The sequence below is a fragment of the Halichoeres trimaculatus genome, unplaced genomic scaffold (assembly GCF_033239565.1).
Source record: "Halichoeres trimaculatus isolate MK-OKI-2021-1 unplaced genomic scaffold, fHalTri1.1 fHalTri1_scaffold_10, whole genome shotgun sequence".
Classification (NCBI taxonomy): Eukaryota; Metazoa; Chordata; class Actinopteri; order Labriformes; family Labridae; genus Halichoeres; species Halichoeres trimaculatus.
This window is the reverse complement of record NW_027437187.1, coordinates 531192-548598: the sequence shown is the minus strand read 5'-3', so window position 1 is coordinate 548598 and position 17407 is coordinate 531192. Positions and strand designations below refer to the sequence as shown.

Here is a 17407-nt window from a genome sequence, read left to right as displayed (position 1 = left end):
GACTGGCTAAAAAGACAACAGAGCACCTTAATCCCTTTTAAGTCCCTCTGTTAGTGGTTGACCAACCACTAATCACCAAGTTTATTAAAAAAAAAAAAACGACACCTTTTTTACATGTTTTGCAGACCTATGATTTTCAAACTATTTTTCAAGTTATGCTCTGATCCTGAAAAAATGGCTTACATTGGCCAAACGCTAGAAATATCAGTTGCTACTCCTGATCCTGAATCAATACTTATTAATTATGGATTAGTTAATCTGATCAATACAGTTTCCATGTTGTGTTAAGGCTGGTGGTGGGTTTGTAGCCTTCAACGCCACCTAGAGGGTAATTGTTTGATTTGCTCGCTTGACCCTCTAACCAAAATTGTTCTGTAGACCCTTCAATCATTTTCGAAGTGCAAAAACAACTTTTGCATCAACTTAACATGAAAATGGGAAATTACCCATACATGAAACCCCACTACAAGGCTTAAAGTGGACTGTTGGTTATTTGAGTCAGGGCCCCAATTTGGCGCAATTTTTTTTGGCCCGCCGCCCATGTTCGAATTTGTATTATTATTATCATTATTTTCCCACTGCTGGCAGCCTGAATATCTAATTCATGATTTATGTATTCCCCTCAGCTCAGATCTGGAAGTCGATGACCGGAGAATGGTCATTGTGCGGGGTCATGGCTGCGATAGATCATATGAGGCAGTGGCACTCTGACAAAAGAAAATTAAAAAATAGTTGGGAACAGGAATACTTCTTTACAGAAATTGATTACACGGCAGTATGCCTGGTATGTAGGCAGAAAGTCGCGGTTTTAAAAGAGTACAATCTTCGCTGCCACTACGAAATGCGACATGCCCATCTGTTCTCGAAGTACACCGGAGAGGAGCGAAAGGTGAAGGCTAGGGACTTGCTATCGAAGCTAACCTCGCAACAACGTACCCTGCTCCAGCCATAAACTGTACAAGAAAGTGTTACTCGGGCAAGTTATCAGATTAGCACCATCATTGCCAGAAGTGGACGACCTTTTCATTGGGCGATTTTGTGAAACAGTGTCTGACAGTTGCGGCTGACACTGTGTGCCCAAATCAGACGCGGTCTTTTCTCAGATAAGCTTGTCACGGAATACCATCACCCGCCGTGTTGGGGTATGGCCGAAGACGTTCGGGCCCAAATTGTCCAGAGAGCAGGTCGGTTCTCTGCCCTCTCCATTGCGCGTGATGAAAGCACGGACATATCGGACTCAGCCCAGCTGCTCGTCTTCCTGCGAGGTGTTCATGAGGACTTCGAAGTGTGTCAGGAACTAGCGGGCCTTGAGACACTCAAAGGGACAACAAAAGGCATGGATTTTTTTATGGCTGTTTAAATGAGTTATGGAAAAAAATAACTTGAAGTGGGAAAACCTTTCCGGCATCACGACAGACCGAGCGCCGGCTATGGTCGGTAAGAAAACGGGCCTCACTGCACTGGTGTCAGATAAAGTCCGCGAGTCTGGTGGGTCGATTTTAAAATACCATTGTATTTTACACCAAGAACAGCTGTGTGCAAAATCCCTCGGATCCCTTGAAAAACGTGATGCAAGATGTCATTTCCATCATCAACAATATTCGCTCAAAGGCACTCTCCCATCGTGAGTTCAAAGCTCTTCTGGATGCACAGTACACAGACGTGCTGCACCACCAGGAGGTCAGGTGGCTGAGCAGGGGGAAAGTTTTACGGCGTTCCTTTGAACTGCTCGAGGAGATCAGGGCATTTCAAGCTACGAAGAAAAACAACATCCAAGTTCCTTCAGACAAAGACTGGATTTGTGACCTGGCCTTTCTTGTGGATGTTATAGAGCTGCTGAATATCCTGAATCTTCAGCTTCAAGGGAAGGACCAGATCATCAGTCAGCTGTATGATCACTTCAGAGCCTTCAAGCAAAAACTCCTGTTGCTCAGCAGACATCTCTCAGCAGGTGAGGTCTGGTTTCAGTATTATAATCAACAACAACAAAAAGAAAAAAATAATCAGGCTTGTTATTGATCCTAGTGTATTAATTGTGTTACCTATGCATCCACATTTTGTATCTGTGACTTCAGCATCTTAAATTGTTCTTTTTGTTTTTGTGTGTCTACATTCAGGACATTTGGCACATTTTCCCAGCCTCAGAGCAGTTGGGTTGATAGAGGAAAAGAAACCAAAATACCTTGACATTGTCAGCAATCTTGTGGCGGAGTTTGACAACCACTTCAAAGATTTCCAAGAAAATGCTATAGCATTTGAGGTGTTTGCGCAGCTCCAGTGAGGAGCTTCAAATGGAACTGCTGGAACTTCAGTCTGATTCAGACCTCCATAGCAAGTTCAGAGAGCTTCCCTCACAGGACTTTTGCAGAAGTGTTCCTGCACACAGGTATGCCAAGATCCGCAAACATGCACAGGTGATGCTGTCCCTCTTTGGAAGTACATACATCTGTGAAAAGGCTTTCAGTCTGTTGAATCTCAATAAGTGTAAATTGAGAAATTCATTGTCTGACTCTCACCTGCACGACATTCTCACTTTGTCAGTCAGTCAGCTGGAGCCTGACATTGACAGACTTTTAAAAACCAAGGACAGGCTCCATGTCTCCCACTGATAGGCCTTCTGCATGTAATATGCACTGAGGATTGTATGCCTAAAATGCACGCTCCAGGTAGAGATGGGTGTAACGTTCTTGGACCAGAAGGTCATTTTGTGTTTTATGTTACTCACTGCAACAAATGTCATTCTATAAAAACAGTATTGAGTTCTTTTGCAAGCTAATAATCTTTTTCAAGCACAGAAGAATGTTCAGGCCTAGGCCTAAAATTTATGTCACTTTGGTGCATGTTCTGCTCTGTGCCAGTTTAAATTAGTGTACATACAGTTGTCATAAGAAAAAAAAAGAAAGAATGTTCAGTAATTTCACCTAACAAAGGTGTTTTCATTTTCAAAATTACTTGTATGAGTATTTATTTAGCAAAATTATGCTATAGGCATATTTAATATCATGCACTGCAACATGAATATTGAGTTTGGGCCCGCAGCCCTCCACCCTGATTCGTTTTTGGCCCTCCACTGAAAAGAATTCGGGCACCCCTGGTCTAAGTGATGAAACGTATTGACACTGCACTGTTTGAGAGCATATCTGCGTGAACTGCTTGCACCTGCACATATGTGCTCCTGTGAGCGTGCTCAGTTGTGTGTGTTTGTAGTTGTGTGTCACAGGCTGAGATAATGACCATGATGACAGTAGCGGGGGCCGATGGGGGCCAGGAGAGCTGAATGGTGACGGATGACACAGGGCTGAGCTCTGATGGCACACAGACAGTGAGTGATGACTGCACATCCTTCCCTCAGCTCCACCCTTCATTATCTCTACGGGGAGAGGCTGAGCACAAAGGCAGGCCGCGCTGCCCTCTCCCTGCCCTCAAACGACATCTGCTCATGGAGACGGCCGCTCCACTGCTCCTCTTTCACCTTGCTGTCACTCCATCTATCTCCATCTATGGTGATCTCCTTCTTGCTCCCTTTTCTCTCTCCTTTTCTCCCCCTCTGCTCAGGCTACACACAGGTCAGACAATGAGATAATGACTTAGGCCTTTCAACCTTTCAAATCTGGACCTTTTCTTTCATTCTCAATTCTTTCTTCATCAATCTTCTCATATTCTCTAATTCTCACGTGTCTGAGAGGCCTGACCTGATGTCACCGAGGAGAAACGGGACAGTTCTGTGTATCACAGTCTCAAAGTTAGAGACCAGGGCTGTTGACATGTCAAGCCATTAGTGGGGAAAACGGGCCTTCTGTACTAACGGCGAAAAAAAATTGGTTAGTGCTATGCATAAGCAAGGTTAACAGGCCAAAAGCGTGTTAGATTTAATGTAGGTATACCCCACCATTACAGGCGCTAACAGCAGGATTACAGCACCTGTTCGGCTGTTTAAATGTGGACATTGTGCAATGTGTTACTGTTTGAGACAAAATATACAAAGACGGTGGATAATCTTTTGGAAAGGGGGCGATGTGTACAGCAAATACAGATTTAGGAGGCACAATATTTTTTTAAGTGAACAGATGAGATAAAGGAGACAATCGAAGTCTCAAACCAGCAAGGCTCACTGCTGTCAGTTTTATAACTTTTATAAGTTTGATTCACTCTTTGCTTTTATACATCTGGGTCCTTCAAGATGTGTGTGGTAAAATGTTGGAGTTCATAAACTGCTTTAAAAGTTATTCATCAAGGTACTGGGGCATTGCTGCAGCACTTGTTTCGCAAAGCAGCTTTCATATTACTGATTTTATTATTGAGGTTTTCTACTGTGAGCTCAGAAACACCACACACATGTACTCAGTTCAAGATCTTCAAACTTTCGTTTTCTGTTTGTTTACCAGATTGACTCACTGATAACAGTTGTTCATCCATGTGTATTCTTGTAATAAAATTCCCATTTCTACAGCTAAGAGATGTTTTTCTTGATCTTCTCTCAGTCACACTGTTACTGCTCGCCAGGTTCATTACTGTTTATGAGTGGTAGACATGCGCAGTTCGAGTTTATTTGACAGGGTTTTCCAGGAGGTTCCCCTGAATTATGATGTAATCTGCACCTGCGTCTCTTTCATGGTGTGATTAGTTAACTGGCTGATTATTTGCAGTTGTGCTAATGCTGCAGCCAAACGGGTGCTTCCATAACAGCATGTTAGGATTAATGGTCCCTTTTGTTTAATAACTGAACGTGCATGCGGGCTCAGGCCTGCAGGATATAAGAAGAACATGCACAGTGTGTTGTTTGTCTGCAATAACAATGAAATTTACAAATAGTAAGTGGTGAAAAAAATACTCAGACCTCCATTCGTCAGGACCTGAACCTGCAGGTAATGTGATAAACTTCAAACTTTTGGCATGTGTTTCATTTGTTTTCTCATGATGTAAAAATGATGGATTGGCACCTTTTTGTGCAGGTCTTCAACAAACTCTGGATTCCCATGCCTCATGCCTTTGTCCCCAGGAATAGGTGTCCTAAATGTGCCTGTGAAATATGGAAGCCATGAAAGCAGGTGCAGAATGATGAGCAGGATTTCAGCAGCAGAGCCTGGTTGGTGGTAAAGGTTGCCCTCTAGTGGCTGAGCATAAGCAGTGCAGAGAGAAGCCTGCGCATTTAAAACACAGGGGAAGCTCAGGGAGACTAATGAGCATGCAGACAGGTTCAACCAGAGGTCACCATCTGGCCAATTACCACTGCTGGCACATTGGAGCCGACCTGAACTGTCATCACAAACACATCACTCCATGTCCAAACTGCCCGGCAATATGTCAGCGCGCCACTCGACGTGCTGTACAGTATGGAGAGGATGGGGCAACAGGAGACAGCCCTGTGACAAAGCCACCTGGTCAGCTCTGCAGACAGGACAGGCTGCCGGGCCACCTGCCACGCTCCACTTTGGAGGACACTCCATGGACTCTCAATGTCAGCTCCTCATCTCAGGGTCCAGTTTGACTGACAGCTGTTTATTGTGTGTCCGATGCCCCCTTCCTCAGAGAGGGGGAAACATTAAAGAGGATCTGAACAGGTGACAGAGCCGCAGTGAGCAATGCAAACATCAGACTGCTCTGAAACTAAGAGGGGGAATTATTCTAGGTTCCAAACCTTCAATGCTGCCAATTGTTTGTGGAGTTTTTAGGGATTTAAAGCACGAGTTTTGCTCAAGGCAAGTCAAAACTCACAGCTTTTCAGAATTCTTTAGACTTAGATAATAACCTAATCCAAGCCTGTGAATGTAAGACTTTAAAGCTGCTGTGAGGGATTTTTTGAAACGGACAGAAACTAACACTGATGTGTGTTTGTTTGTGTGTGTGTGTGTGTGTGTGTGTGTGAGAGAGAGAGAGAGAGAGAGAGAGAGTAAGAAAGAGAGAGAGAGAAAGACTGTCAGTTGTGTCCTGCTGTAAGACAGCACGCCGTGTTTCTGTGGAGACCTTAAAGCCTGGAGCCTAGCGTTGGGAGAAAAAATGATTCATGCGATTTATAACCCTGGATACTATTTTGTACAAAAATCTTTTTTTTCTCAAATGTATATCTTTCATTCTATCTGGGCTGGTAAAAGTCACCGTGTTTCTCCAACATTGTGCAAAATGTTTTTCTTTCACCATTTAGTGATGTAACGTCAGATCCCTAAATCAATCCTAAAAACTAACGTGTGATGTGCATTTTTCAGGATAATATGGCTCCTGATATAGTCTGTAGACATCATCCTCATTATCATTCAGCTTTTTCATATGGTGTTTAAAAAGTGAAGTAAAAATCACAAAAGTCAAAGAATTGTTTTATAAATCAGATCAGCACCCCAAAAATTGTAAAAGAATCAGAACAGGAGAAAAGCCTATCATGGAGCTGCTGTGTGGAGATTTTACACTATTTACAAATGTACAGAACAATACCAGAGGAGTAAGAGGCTCTGTTTTGTCCACAGGGTGTACAACAATCAACCCAAATGTGAAGTTCCTTACTGCAGCTTTAATCTGAAGCTGATCCTGTATGAATGTGAGCAGAAACATGCACAGAGTGGCAGCTGTGACAGGATGGAGGGGTTTCTTTCGGGCACATCATAGCAACCATCTGTACAGTCAAATAGAAAACTACATCTCCTGTTGGAAGCATAAAGAAAGGGAACAGATGTTAATCCCTAATGGAGTTGACAGGCACTTTCCTGTCTTTCACACAAACATATTGAGTTTCTGAATAAGAAGGAGATCAGAAGGAAGGTGTATCATGTTGCACTCATAATACATGCATATCAAAGACCCAGCTGTTAGATTCCCTCTCCTGAGAGACAGCATTATTAAATCTGCACTCAGCAAGCATATCACACCAGCACTAGAGCTTAAGCCACTCCATCAGGGGCTCCATCGGATCGGGCGATTTGTAACCTATCACACTAGGAGATTATATCAGCCTTCAAAGTGTGGGGTAATCAGTGCCACACACACCTGTGTCTTCTTTAGCCTCTATTTGAGATCACAGATAGGATATGGCAAGAGGGAAACACACACTAAAGTGCTGTGAGTATAAAGCAAGATAGGTGTTTGTCATTGACAGGATTTCTTTACACACTCACGTTCAGTCCTCACACCTCTGCTGAGAGACCAACAACAAGTTTTTTAGGCTTTTGATAACAGCATCCTCGTGGCTGACAAAGTCACACCATTCTTACATACACAGAGCCAAGTTAGCTCAGAATTAATACCTCCTGTTCCTGTCACTTTCACTGCTGCGTGGATCTGATCAGCAGATAACAGGGCTGATGTTTGTCCACTAGATGGCAGTAGATCTCTTCAAATATCATGCAGCTAGGGGAAAAGGGTTTAACAGACACTTCTATTAAACATCTATGATACATAGAATGATGCTCACCTGATGCAGCATCCGTCTCTGTGTCCCCTCCTCCTCCGTTCACGCTGGCTTTGTGTGTTTCTGCAGGTGATCGGCTCAGGTTCCCCTGGGTCCTGAGGAAAGAGAGGAGGCTGCCCTGCTGCTGCTGCTGCTGCTGCTGCTGCTGCTGCTGCTGCTGCTGCTGCTGCTGCTGCTGCTGCTGGTCGGCCTGTACTGGAGTCAGGTTTTCCAGAGAGGAGTTGGGAGACTCAGACACAGGTCGGCTCCAAGGGCCTGGCTCGTTGAGCTTGGTGTGTCCCAGCTCCTCTGCTTTCAGGACATTGTTTTTCACTACTTTCCTCCTCACGGCCTTGTCAGCTTCAGCCTCCAGCTCCAATTTCTCAAATCTATCTTCAGCATCTGCATTCTGTGAGATCATGTCTTCCTTTGCTCCGTGCCCCAAAAGGTCACACTGATAGGAAGGTTTCACACCTAGTTCAGCTGCTGTGTAACTCTGCAGCCGGTGGGTACCAGGGTAAGGGGAGGTAAAGGAGGAAGAGGAGGTGGAGAGTCCATTACTAAAAACAGCAGACACCTGTGCTGAATGAGACGTGACAGTTTCGGGCCGGACTGACAGGTCTAGGGGCTCATACTGGGACTTCCTGGTTTTTGCAGACGAAGAGGTTTCTCCTCCTGCTTCTTTGTCACGCGTTTTGTTTATGAGCAGGGAGGTCTCACTGTGGATCTCAAGACCATGACAGAGACCTGCAGCTGGGCTCCAGTCCTCCCTGGATCTCGGTCTAAGTTTAGGGTTGGGGTTGGGGCTGGAGCTGCTGCTGCTGGGCTGAAGTGGAGAGGAGAGGTCCCTGCCGGTTTGCCAGGAGGGGAAGCAGTAGCGATCCAGATGGAAGCAGAGTGGGGCGGACTGAGCAGTGGTGTAGTCAGAGGAGAGCTGACACCTGTAGACTTTCTCCCCTAACACAGACAATAACAGCAGAACATAACACAATCCGGATTAAATTAGGAAAGAGTGTATAAAAGGCACAGTGAGCGTTTTGTCCTGAGAAATGTAGGGACCAACAACTGTTGTCTGAACATGAAAAATGTTGCAATCCTGCAGCGGGCTGAGTTGAATGATTTAGGCGCTGCCCTGCAGTAAATCAAGCTTGTAATCAGCTTTCAGCTCCAGTGATCCATCATTTTAGAGTATGGACGCCACCACCGTGTGCAATAAATACACCCAAAGATGTTAACAGCAAACAAGATTCTTCCAGAAATAATAAACAGTGAACATTTAAAACAAGCAGAACAAGGCAGATGTCGCCCAGAAGAACCTCATTCCATCAAAACCAGTAAGTGGGTTTCCCAGTCAGAAATAACAGGGCCCAACATGAGCGGCTCTGATTAACCACCCTATGGACTGAAGCTGAGTTTATTTCTGCTTCACACTTGAAAAATGGTGTGTTGGAACCATAATTCACAAAGTACAAAGTGTATTATGGCAAAGAACGACAAAGGGTAATTTTTCTCAGCGTGGAGCCGGTTAAAAAATGTCTGTGTGCAGCCCAGACACAATCCTGCTGGCTATAACTTTTAATTAAAGGTGATTTAAATGTCTCTGCCCCTCTGTTTACCTACAGTTTAATCCTCACAGCCATCACAGCCGTGTCTACAGGGTTAAACACACTCCCTGAGAGCGTCTGGAGTTAGTGGTTGTGGGAGACCTCGGCCTTGCTCTGTCTTTAAACAGCCCAGCTGTTTCGCTGCCATTCCAATTACAGTAAAAGTCATCCGACGCCATTAAGCCACAAATATTGGCAGTTTATTGCCCAACACTCTCCTGGCATTTGAAGGTCAGGTCATACATTATACTGTGTCTTTTAGGGATGCGTCTGGGATGGGGAGATAAACCCACCACCATTAATTTAATTCTATGCATATTGATGCCTTATTGTTCTTCTTTAATGGACTAATATCTGAGTTACAACAGTGATTCATTCTGCCAGAGAAATATCAATTTCATACAACTCAGGATCTGACCCTGAGCTTATTCTCCAAGGGAAATCTAGATCTCTGCTTGTTCCTTTACTTTGCTCAGAGTTTAACAGAAGAGCACCTTCCTGAAATGAAGGCTGTTAAAAAGGAAGGAAGAGTGTTTCAGACGTTCAAAACTGTAAAATAACACCCGCCTGTTAATTAAATAGAGCTGAACACGGTGAGATTTGGAGAAATCACTGCTGAAAAGGCAGATTCAGTCACTCCTGAGTATGTGTGTGTGTGTGTGTGTGTGTGTGTGTGTGTGTGTGTGTGTGTGTGTGTGTGTGTGTGTGTGTGTGTGTGTGTGTGTGTGTGTGTTAAGTCAGTAAAGGGGGTTTGATTTTACATCTGTGTACGTTTAATGTATGTGGCGATGTGAAAGGGCGTGCAGGAGCGGGAAGGAGGCTTCCCCAGCGCCACTCTCTCCTCCACTCCAGTAAGAGACCCAAAAAAAAAAAACAATCCAAAGAGCTTAATGGACGTGTTTGAGACATGCTGTTAATCTCAATTATTCTGTGGCTTAAATTACGATGACATTAGCCCCAGATGCAGAAACACATAAGTCTGACCTCATCTCTCAGTGTGGACCTTCCTAACACCACCCGCCAGCCTCCATGAGAGCAGTAAAACAACACAAAGGCTGAACACACTGCCTTTTTTCCTCTTTCTTTGGACAGGTGCCATCTTTGTGATTGCCTGGTTCATGCTAACTTAATCAGTTTAAGATTTACTTACACTGCCGAGGCTCACATTATGTGAGGGGAGTAATTTTAGAGCTCAGATTTATCAACCAAAACTCCAATTACTGCATCATTACAAACCCCAGCCTCTCTCACCTAACACAGAGCATCTAATGAAGTGATGCGTTCCAGTTATCTACCCTGACTGGATGTGTGAGGCGGAGGAAGAAGAGGTAAATAAATACGTGTCAAAAAAAAAGAAGAAGCTTGAAGTGAGCCGTGTGTAAGGAGGAAGCACGTCGCAGCAGAGCTTGGACGAGTGACTCGTTTCATATGGAAATAGACCTGAAGATTTACACCCATACATCAGCGTCAATGCAATCACAGGCTCACACACTCTGCTTGCACAGGCAGTTATATTGTAGGTATCAAAGTGTGTGTGTGGTGTAGCTGTGTGTTTGTTTTAAAGTACCTGAAATGCAGAGCAGAGATACATGCTTTGGTTTAAGATGAAACAGAGAGAGAGAGAGTCACACACAAGAGCGGTGAAACAGGGGCACCAGATGTTCTTTGATGTTTATAATAGCATATATTATTAATATTAATTAGACCACATAGTCAATGACGCATTTGGGACGTTTCCAAGTCAATTAAGCCAAATGGCATTCAGGAGACAGTGGAACAATATTTCAAGGCAGGTGTTCAGAACTCCCAGGGTAAATCTTTTTATCTGCATGCTAGGAAAACAAGCATTTTGAGCTTAATTTGAGCCTCATATCTGCAATAATAATTAAAAAGAGGATTAAAAGACAGAAGTGAGAGGGAGACAGAAAAGCCAACAGGTAATCAGTGCAGGCTGACTCTGATCTCTAGAAAAGAGCTGATTTGTAAAGCTTGACACACACAGGCTGAGACAGATAAGGTTTATCTGAGAGATGCTTTGAATGTCAGCAATCACAAAGAACAGACTGATCTAACAGGAAGGGCCCAATGTAAAGTGATACTCTGAGCACAAGCTGCTTTATCTGTGTTTCTGGGTAAAACCTCGGCTCACGTTTCCATCCGGCTGCTCTTCATTTCAGCCGCTCTGAGCCCTAAACATTTACAGTAAAAGACGTGTAAAAGGGGCAAAACACATGCAGGGACATCATTACATGGTGTCTCCTCGCTGACCTCGAGGTTAAGGGTATTGAATGGGACTTATTAATAACTGTCAGAGCATTTTATGTTTGTTCGGTATGTTTTAGTATGGGCTGGGCCAATGTAGGTCAGGGGCCTGTGGCATGCACCCTTCATTAGTTTATCATTTTAAACAGAGTCGTTCTTCTAAATCTCAGATCATAATTAAAGCCAAAGTGCATCTTTAAACATCTTCTGCTGACATGTTGAAGGGTGTGTTTGCCTATTAAAATCAAAGCTGGACTTCTAGTTTAAGATGCTGTCTCCTGTGTGTGTGTCTCTCTGACAGCCATGACTGTACTATATTTGCTATCCATATTGAGAGCATCAATAACTTCATGACTACCATAGGCTGACTATGAATAATGCAGCTAGTAATTTTGGACTAATCAATGTTCCTCAAGCTGAACATCTGGCAGTGCTAATTCTTCCCCAGCATCTCTGCTCTCCTGAATTAGAACACACTCGCTCTCTCCCTCCACGTCCCTCCGACCATCCAGACAGACTCGATCACTTGCAACCCCCCCCCCCCCCCCCCCCCCCCCCACACACACACACACACACACACACACACACACACACACACACACACACACACACACACACATCTCCCTAAGAAACAAACTTACCCCTGTTATTAAACCCTCATCAAGTGGTGCGTGTTCTCCATATGTGTAGGATTTACCTATCTGTCCCACAGCAGACCTGTGTGTTGAGCCAGGGCCAGCAGCGTGTGATTGTGTTAATTAATCTGTCATTGTGAGCGCGGGGAGCAGCTGCAGAGGTCTCTGGGATATATTGTCAGAGCTAAACAATGCGGTGCTAAGCCCCCAGAGTGAGTCTACCATTACACAAGCCTAAGAACGGGGGGGGGGGGGTTCTGCCGGATCCATCATTGACTAAAGCAATGACGCCTGACCTTTACAATGAATTAGTTTCCATGCTTAATATTGACTGAAATTAGAGTCTGATACTGAATGCAACATCCCAGAACTGTGTGCACTCAAATCCTCAGTCTGAGCCAGCGATCATAAATGTTTCTGGGAGTGACACCGTATGGTGGTGGCGATAGGGAAGAGGGGTAAAGTAAAAACAATAGAGCTTGGGTACGTTTCGTATAGAGCAACCAGTGAGGGATTTGGACATAAATCGCCTGAGTTTCCATGTAAATATGCAGATACAAGCATGAAGCATGTGCGTACGATATGGAAACAAAACATCTAATGAGATTAGACCTGATCCATTTATCTCTGCTATACGGACCAACATCTAAGAGGATACTGGATGCAATCCCACTAGATCAGACTTAGATGTACGTAGCAGCAGGATAATCAAAGTGGAAGCTTTGAGGAACGAGAGCAAAAGTTTGGATGTATTTTCCTGCTCTTTGCAGTGCTGTTAAAGCTGTGATTTAGGCTCATGATAACATGTTAGCAGGATGCCATGACAAGAAAGGCATTTACCCAGAGAGCTGAATCATCCCAATCACCAGGTGGAACAGAAGACTATCAATAAAAATACCAGGTGGTAGATCAAATCATAAAAATCACTGGGTGGTATATATCAAATCATTAAAAACACCAGATGGCATGCATTAACATCTTGTGCCCCCGTAGGCAAGGGGTGGGGATGTGATGGATAAAAAATAGAGGGTACTAATTATCCCTGCTTTCAACATGATGCCATTAACTTTAAAAAGAAGACAGAGTCCTCAGGATAACAGTAATATCACTGCTGGTGTTACTGACCCCACACTGCATGAACACCTACAGTAAGCAAGGAGACAGATCAGATCAAAACTGTCACTAAAAACTGCACCTTTCATGAGGAATACAGAAAAAAAAAACAGAAAACATGAGAGGTGCATGAAGCAGTCCGTGTTGAGGTATTTTTAGACAAGGTGTTTTAAGGTTTTACCACATCAACATTAGAGACACCCTGCATTTCAACCTCCTCATGTTCTGACAGTAAACAGATGGACCACCTGAAAACGTTTTCTTCATCTTTGGGACGCTTTTACTCTAAAAATGTGGAACCCATGGTAGGGAGCCACAGAAAGCACCATACAGCTGTATTTACAAAGCAAATACGCTCACGTTTGTCAAGAAAACTGATCTGTTTTATCAGAGCTGATGGTGATAAAAAAGGGTTTCTTTGTTACTGTATCCTATTTTATTTACCATCTACCTGTGTCTAATACTTCATTCTGATTGGGCAAAACCCCATCAGTGATGATTACTTCAAACAGCTCATATCATGGGAGAAACTTAGACCATGTCTAACCTTAGCTTTTAGGAAAATGTTAGTACATATATAATAGGGTTTGCTACCATGGCAGAGTAGCCAGTATGGGAACAGGGTTTTTTTTCTCATCTGTCCTAAGAAATAAAGTGTTTTTGAATCAGTAAAATTATGACTTTATATCTGTAGTCAGCAGCTGGGTAATAAAAGGGATACTGTATAGTGAACAGGTGGTCATGCAAATGAGAATCTCTTCATGTGTACTGGGACTCCAATTCTCACAACCACCTGCTCACTATACACTGTCTGCTCCTGCAACAATCACTAATGCTTTTATTACAGTCAAACTCATTTCAGCCTGTTTCTGTCCCTGTGTCCTTGTTGATGGGTGACTTTTGTAGACTCAGGAGATTATTGAGTAGAATGTGCAGATGAAATGTTGTTGTATCTTTATGTGTATGAGCTTCACCTTTAAACTTCTTCAGTTTTTTCTTCAGTCCTTCCATCCTGCCTCACATCAGAGCAAATCTATCACTTTGTTTTGGATGTAGACATGGGGTTGCTATCAATTCTCTTTACTTTCTATGAAACTTTGTGTACCCCTGGGGTGTCCAGTATGGATTAGTACAGTATGGTATGGGTTGGATCGGTAAAGCCTGATCCTGTTTGTGTTTTCACAGCTAACCAACCGTGCCCTTTGGTAGATGGGGTTTAAGCTGGATGCCAAAAACTGAGTCAGCTACATAGCCTGACGCCATAGCAGCGCAACACAGTGTACCCCGCTAGTAAACCCAACGAAGAAGAAGAACACAACAGTTTTGCTTCAACAGCAGTTTGACGCTGTTTGGTGAGGCCATTTTCCAAACACAAAGCAAGTTCTCTTCGGGAAGGGGGACTGGAGATTTAAACATGGCAGGGTTATGTGCTGTTCTTTACTGCTGTCACACAGGGAGTGACAATTCATTTCACCACACTGCAGTGTTTTTGGCTCCACCTTCTGGGGTTGAATCAGTATGTCTAGCACCCCAACGGAAGTGTACCAAAAGTTATTTGTTTAATGTGTAATGGGTTTTACATAGATTTCACTAAAGGAAGAGTTCTCAAAATTGCACATTTTGGTTACCTAGCAACCTTGCAACTGTTATTCTGCACAGTAGGTCAACTGTGAACACTAAAAGTGGGGAAAAAGTTTTAATAAAATGTCTCAAAGGTTTGAGTGAGAAAAAGGATGGAAGGAGATGCTGCGAGCTTTAGACGGTGAGTCATTGTGATGTCAGAGATAAATGTGTTATTAAACATGTTCAAACTTAATGCTTGCGTTGTGTTATTTCTTATAGAGATATGCTTACATATAGACACATTAAAACGTTTTGAATCCAGAGGTCAAAGCAACCACTGATGGCAATTCTAGTGGTGATGGAGTCTTGTTTTGTATTGTTGTAATCCTACCCTTCAACACTGCGATAAAAACATTCAAACATTTGCACACGTGCTTGGAACCACTCTCTTTACCTTATTCTCTCAGGTTTTTAGTCTGATTACTCATTTCTTAATTTATGCTCTGAAATGTCCCGAAAGATGAGACTTATATGGAGCTGGTGGATATCAGCCCACAAAAAGAGATTATTACATCTCTGATAAAACAGTTTTATCTCATTAAAAAAAAACCTATAGCAGTTTATTTCATGTACGAAACAGTAGTCCCATTACAGCTTGTTTTCCATCAAGAGAAAACAAAGAACAAGCAAAGTTGGAACAAAGCATGTCACCTGAGTGGATCTTCTTTAGGTTTTAGAGGACTACTCAGTTCCAGCTCATAAAACATAAGCTGCCTGTATCCACAGAGGAAGAAAAAGTCCTCCAGTTTGAGAAATAAGAGGTTTTCTAAGTCAGCTGAAAGTTGACATTTATTTTAATTTTATTTTTGCTGAGCGCCATTCGAGCTGTGGCTTGTTGCAGCAGCTTTCGCCTTCTCCCTATTTTTTCCCCTTTTTGTCTTCCTTTTTTGGTTCTCTTTGTATTTGGAACCTGTCATTACTTTTTATGTCTCATTTGTTGGTCACTGAGACTAAACTGGTTGTGTTTGCAGTGGTGTTCCTTCTATTTTTGTTCCTGTGTTTGTCTGGAGATCCTACATGTAACTATGTTCACATTGTTTACACTCCAAATTTCAGCTGTTAGCAGCCAGCAACATGTCGATGCTAACCAGTGCTAGGTCCAAAGTTCCCTGCAGGCTGAGGAGAAGGAGGCGAGGCTGACATGCTGGTACCACGCTGTGTGCTAAGAAGAGACTATAGCTGCGTTTCCACCAAGCAGTCCGGGTCGGTTGAGTACGGTTTGGGACGGTTTGGGACAGTTAAGTCTCATCCAGTTTGCGTTTCCACAGCAAACTGTGCCCTCTCGTGGTGGGTGGCGTGTAAGCCGGATGCCGGAAGCCGCAGCTGGTAAACAATAGCGCGACGCCGTAGCAGCTTACCCTGCTAATAAATCCAACAAAGAAGAAAACGCGACACAGTAAACGAAGAGCACTGATGGAAGATATGCAGCATTTCGTCCTCTCTGTGATTTTCATGTAACTCTCTGTTACAAAGTGCAATCAAGCTTCATTTCAGAGAAGTCTGTGTGCCGCCAGGAGAAATGCAGCCGCTGTCGGGTAAGTGACGATTCTTTTGACCAATCAACCATCTGCAGTGTGTTGCTCCACCTCCCGAGAGCGGATCGGTTCAGTCTGGCACCCATACTAAAGGGTCCCAAAAAAGTGGGACGGCTCGTCTCGGTTTTTAGGGATCCGTCCCGGGATGAGTCAGTGGAAACGCCGCTAAAAGCGCACCGTACCAGACGAACCGACCTGGACTGCTCGGTGGAAACGCGGCTTATGTGGACCTGTCCTTTCATCCATTGTGATGGGGGAAGTAGGATCTATCTCCAATAAGATGGCCCAGCTAGCAGTTCTAACCCAGAACCAGAGGGAATACCAGAGGGCAGAGTAGCATCATGCTATTCACAGACATGGCAAACAGCGCTTACACAGGACATAAATGCTACACTGGTGGGATTTCACCTGCTTTGAGCAGACAAGATACAGTGAAGTAAGACTGAATAGACTAGAGAAGAAGTCCAGCTCAATCCTGGACCCTGTGAAGGTGGAGGTTGGCTGAAGAATGATGGACAAGCCGTCATCGCCAATGGACAGGGTTTTTTTCCCCAAGGTTCTTGGAATATTTGGCGCCCCTTGTGGCAGACATGTTTGCTTGCTCCACTCAACACATATTACATTTATGTTTTGAAAATTCTGTTTGCACTTTCCACTGCCTCCAACTACCTTGTTTATATTAAATTTTAGGATCCGACCCCAAGACCTTCTCACATGGGTCGACTGTCAGTCCCTCACTCAAATCCCCCCACCCCTCAATCAGATCTCCCCCTCTGTTCAAACTTTCTTCTTAAACTGAATCTGATAAGTCGATCAGTTACCTGCAGTTGGAGAGGTGGATTTTGGTCGATGATCCAGGCTGCTGTCAGAGAGGGAGGTCCTGGTCTCTGTGCTGGTCCCTGCTGGTCCATGGTGAGTCATACTGCCGGGGCTGCCTGGTCTGCTGATGGCCTCTGCACCTGAGTTGCACACTTTTACCTCATCCGCAGGCAGACCCCTCTTAGACAGGAAGGGGGAGCACTGCTGCTCCTTAGGGCTGAATGTCTGCTGGTCCACAGGCAGACCTGGGGTCATGATCTGCCAGCCGGGGAAGCTGCTGCTGTGTGTGTCTCTGTTAGACAAGACTTTCCGCAGGTACTCCACACCGGTGGAGCTCTGTGCATGCTGAGGAGGATTTAAACCCAGCAATGAGGAGCTCTGTGTCTCTGTCAGACCCGGACCTGAGGAGATCGTCCTCCCCAACATCCCCCTGACCTTCAT

The 17407-nt window shown here is 44.1% G+C and overlaps 1 protein-coding gene across 1 annotated transcript in view; it reads right to left on the bottom strand.

The window, feature by feature from the left end:
- The window catches only part of LOC141795995 (uncharacterized), a 52344-nt gene extending 34943 nt beyond the window's left edge, over positions 1-17401 (bottom strand). The window contains exons 1-2 of the mRNA XM_074676844.1: positions 16969-17401; positions 7400-8332 (exon numbers count right to left, since the gene is read on the bottom strand). Coding sequence (XP_074532945.1) covers positions 7400-8332; positions 16969-17392 — 1357 coding nt within the window. The 5' untranslated portion in view covers positions 17393-17401. The remainder of the gene's footprint in view (positions 1-7399; positions 8333-16968) is intronic.
- Between the last annotated feature and the right edge of the window lie 6 nt (positions 17402-17407).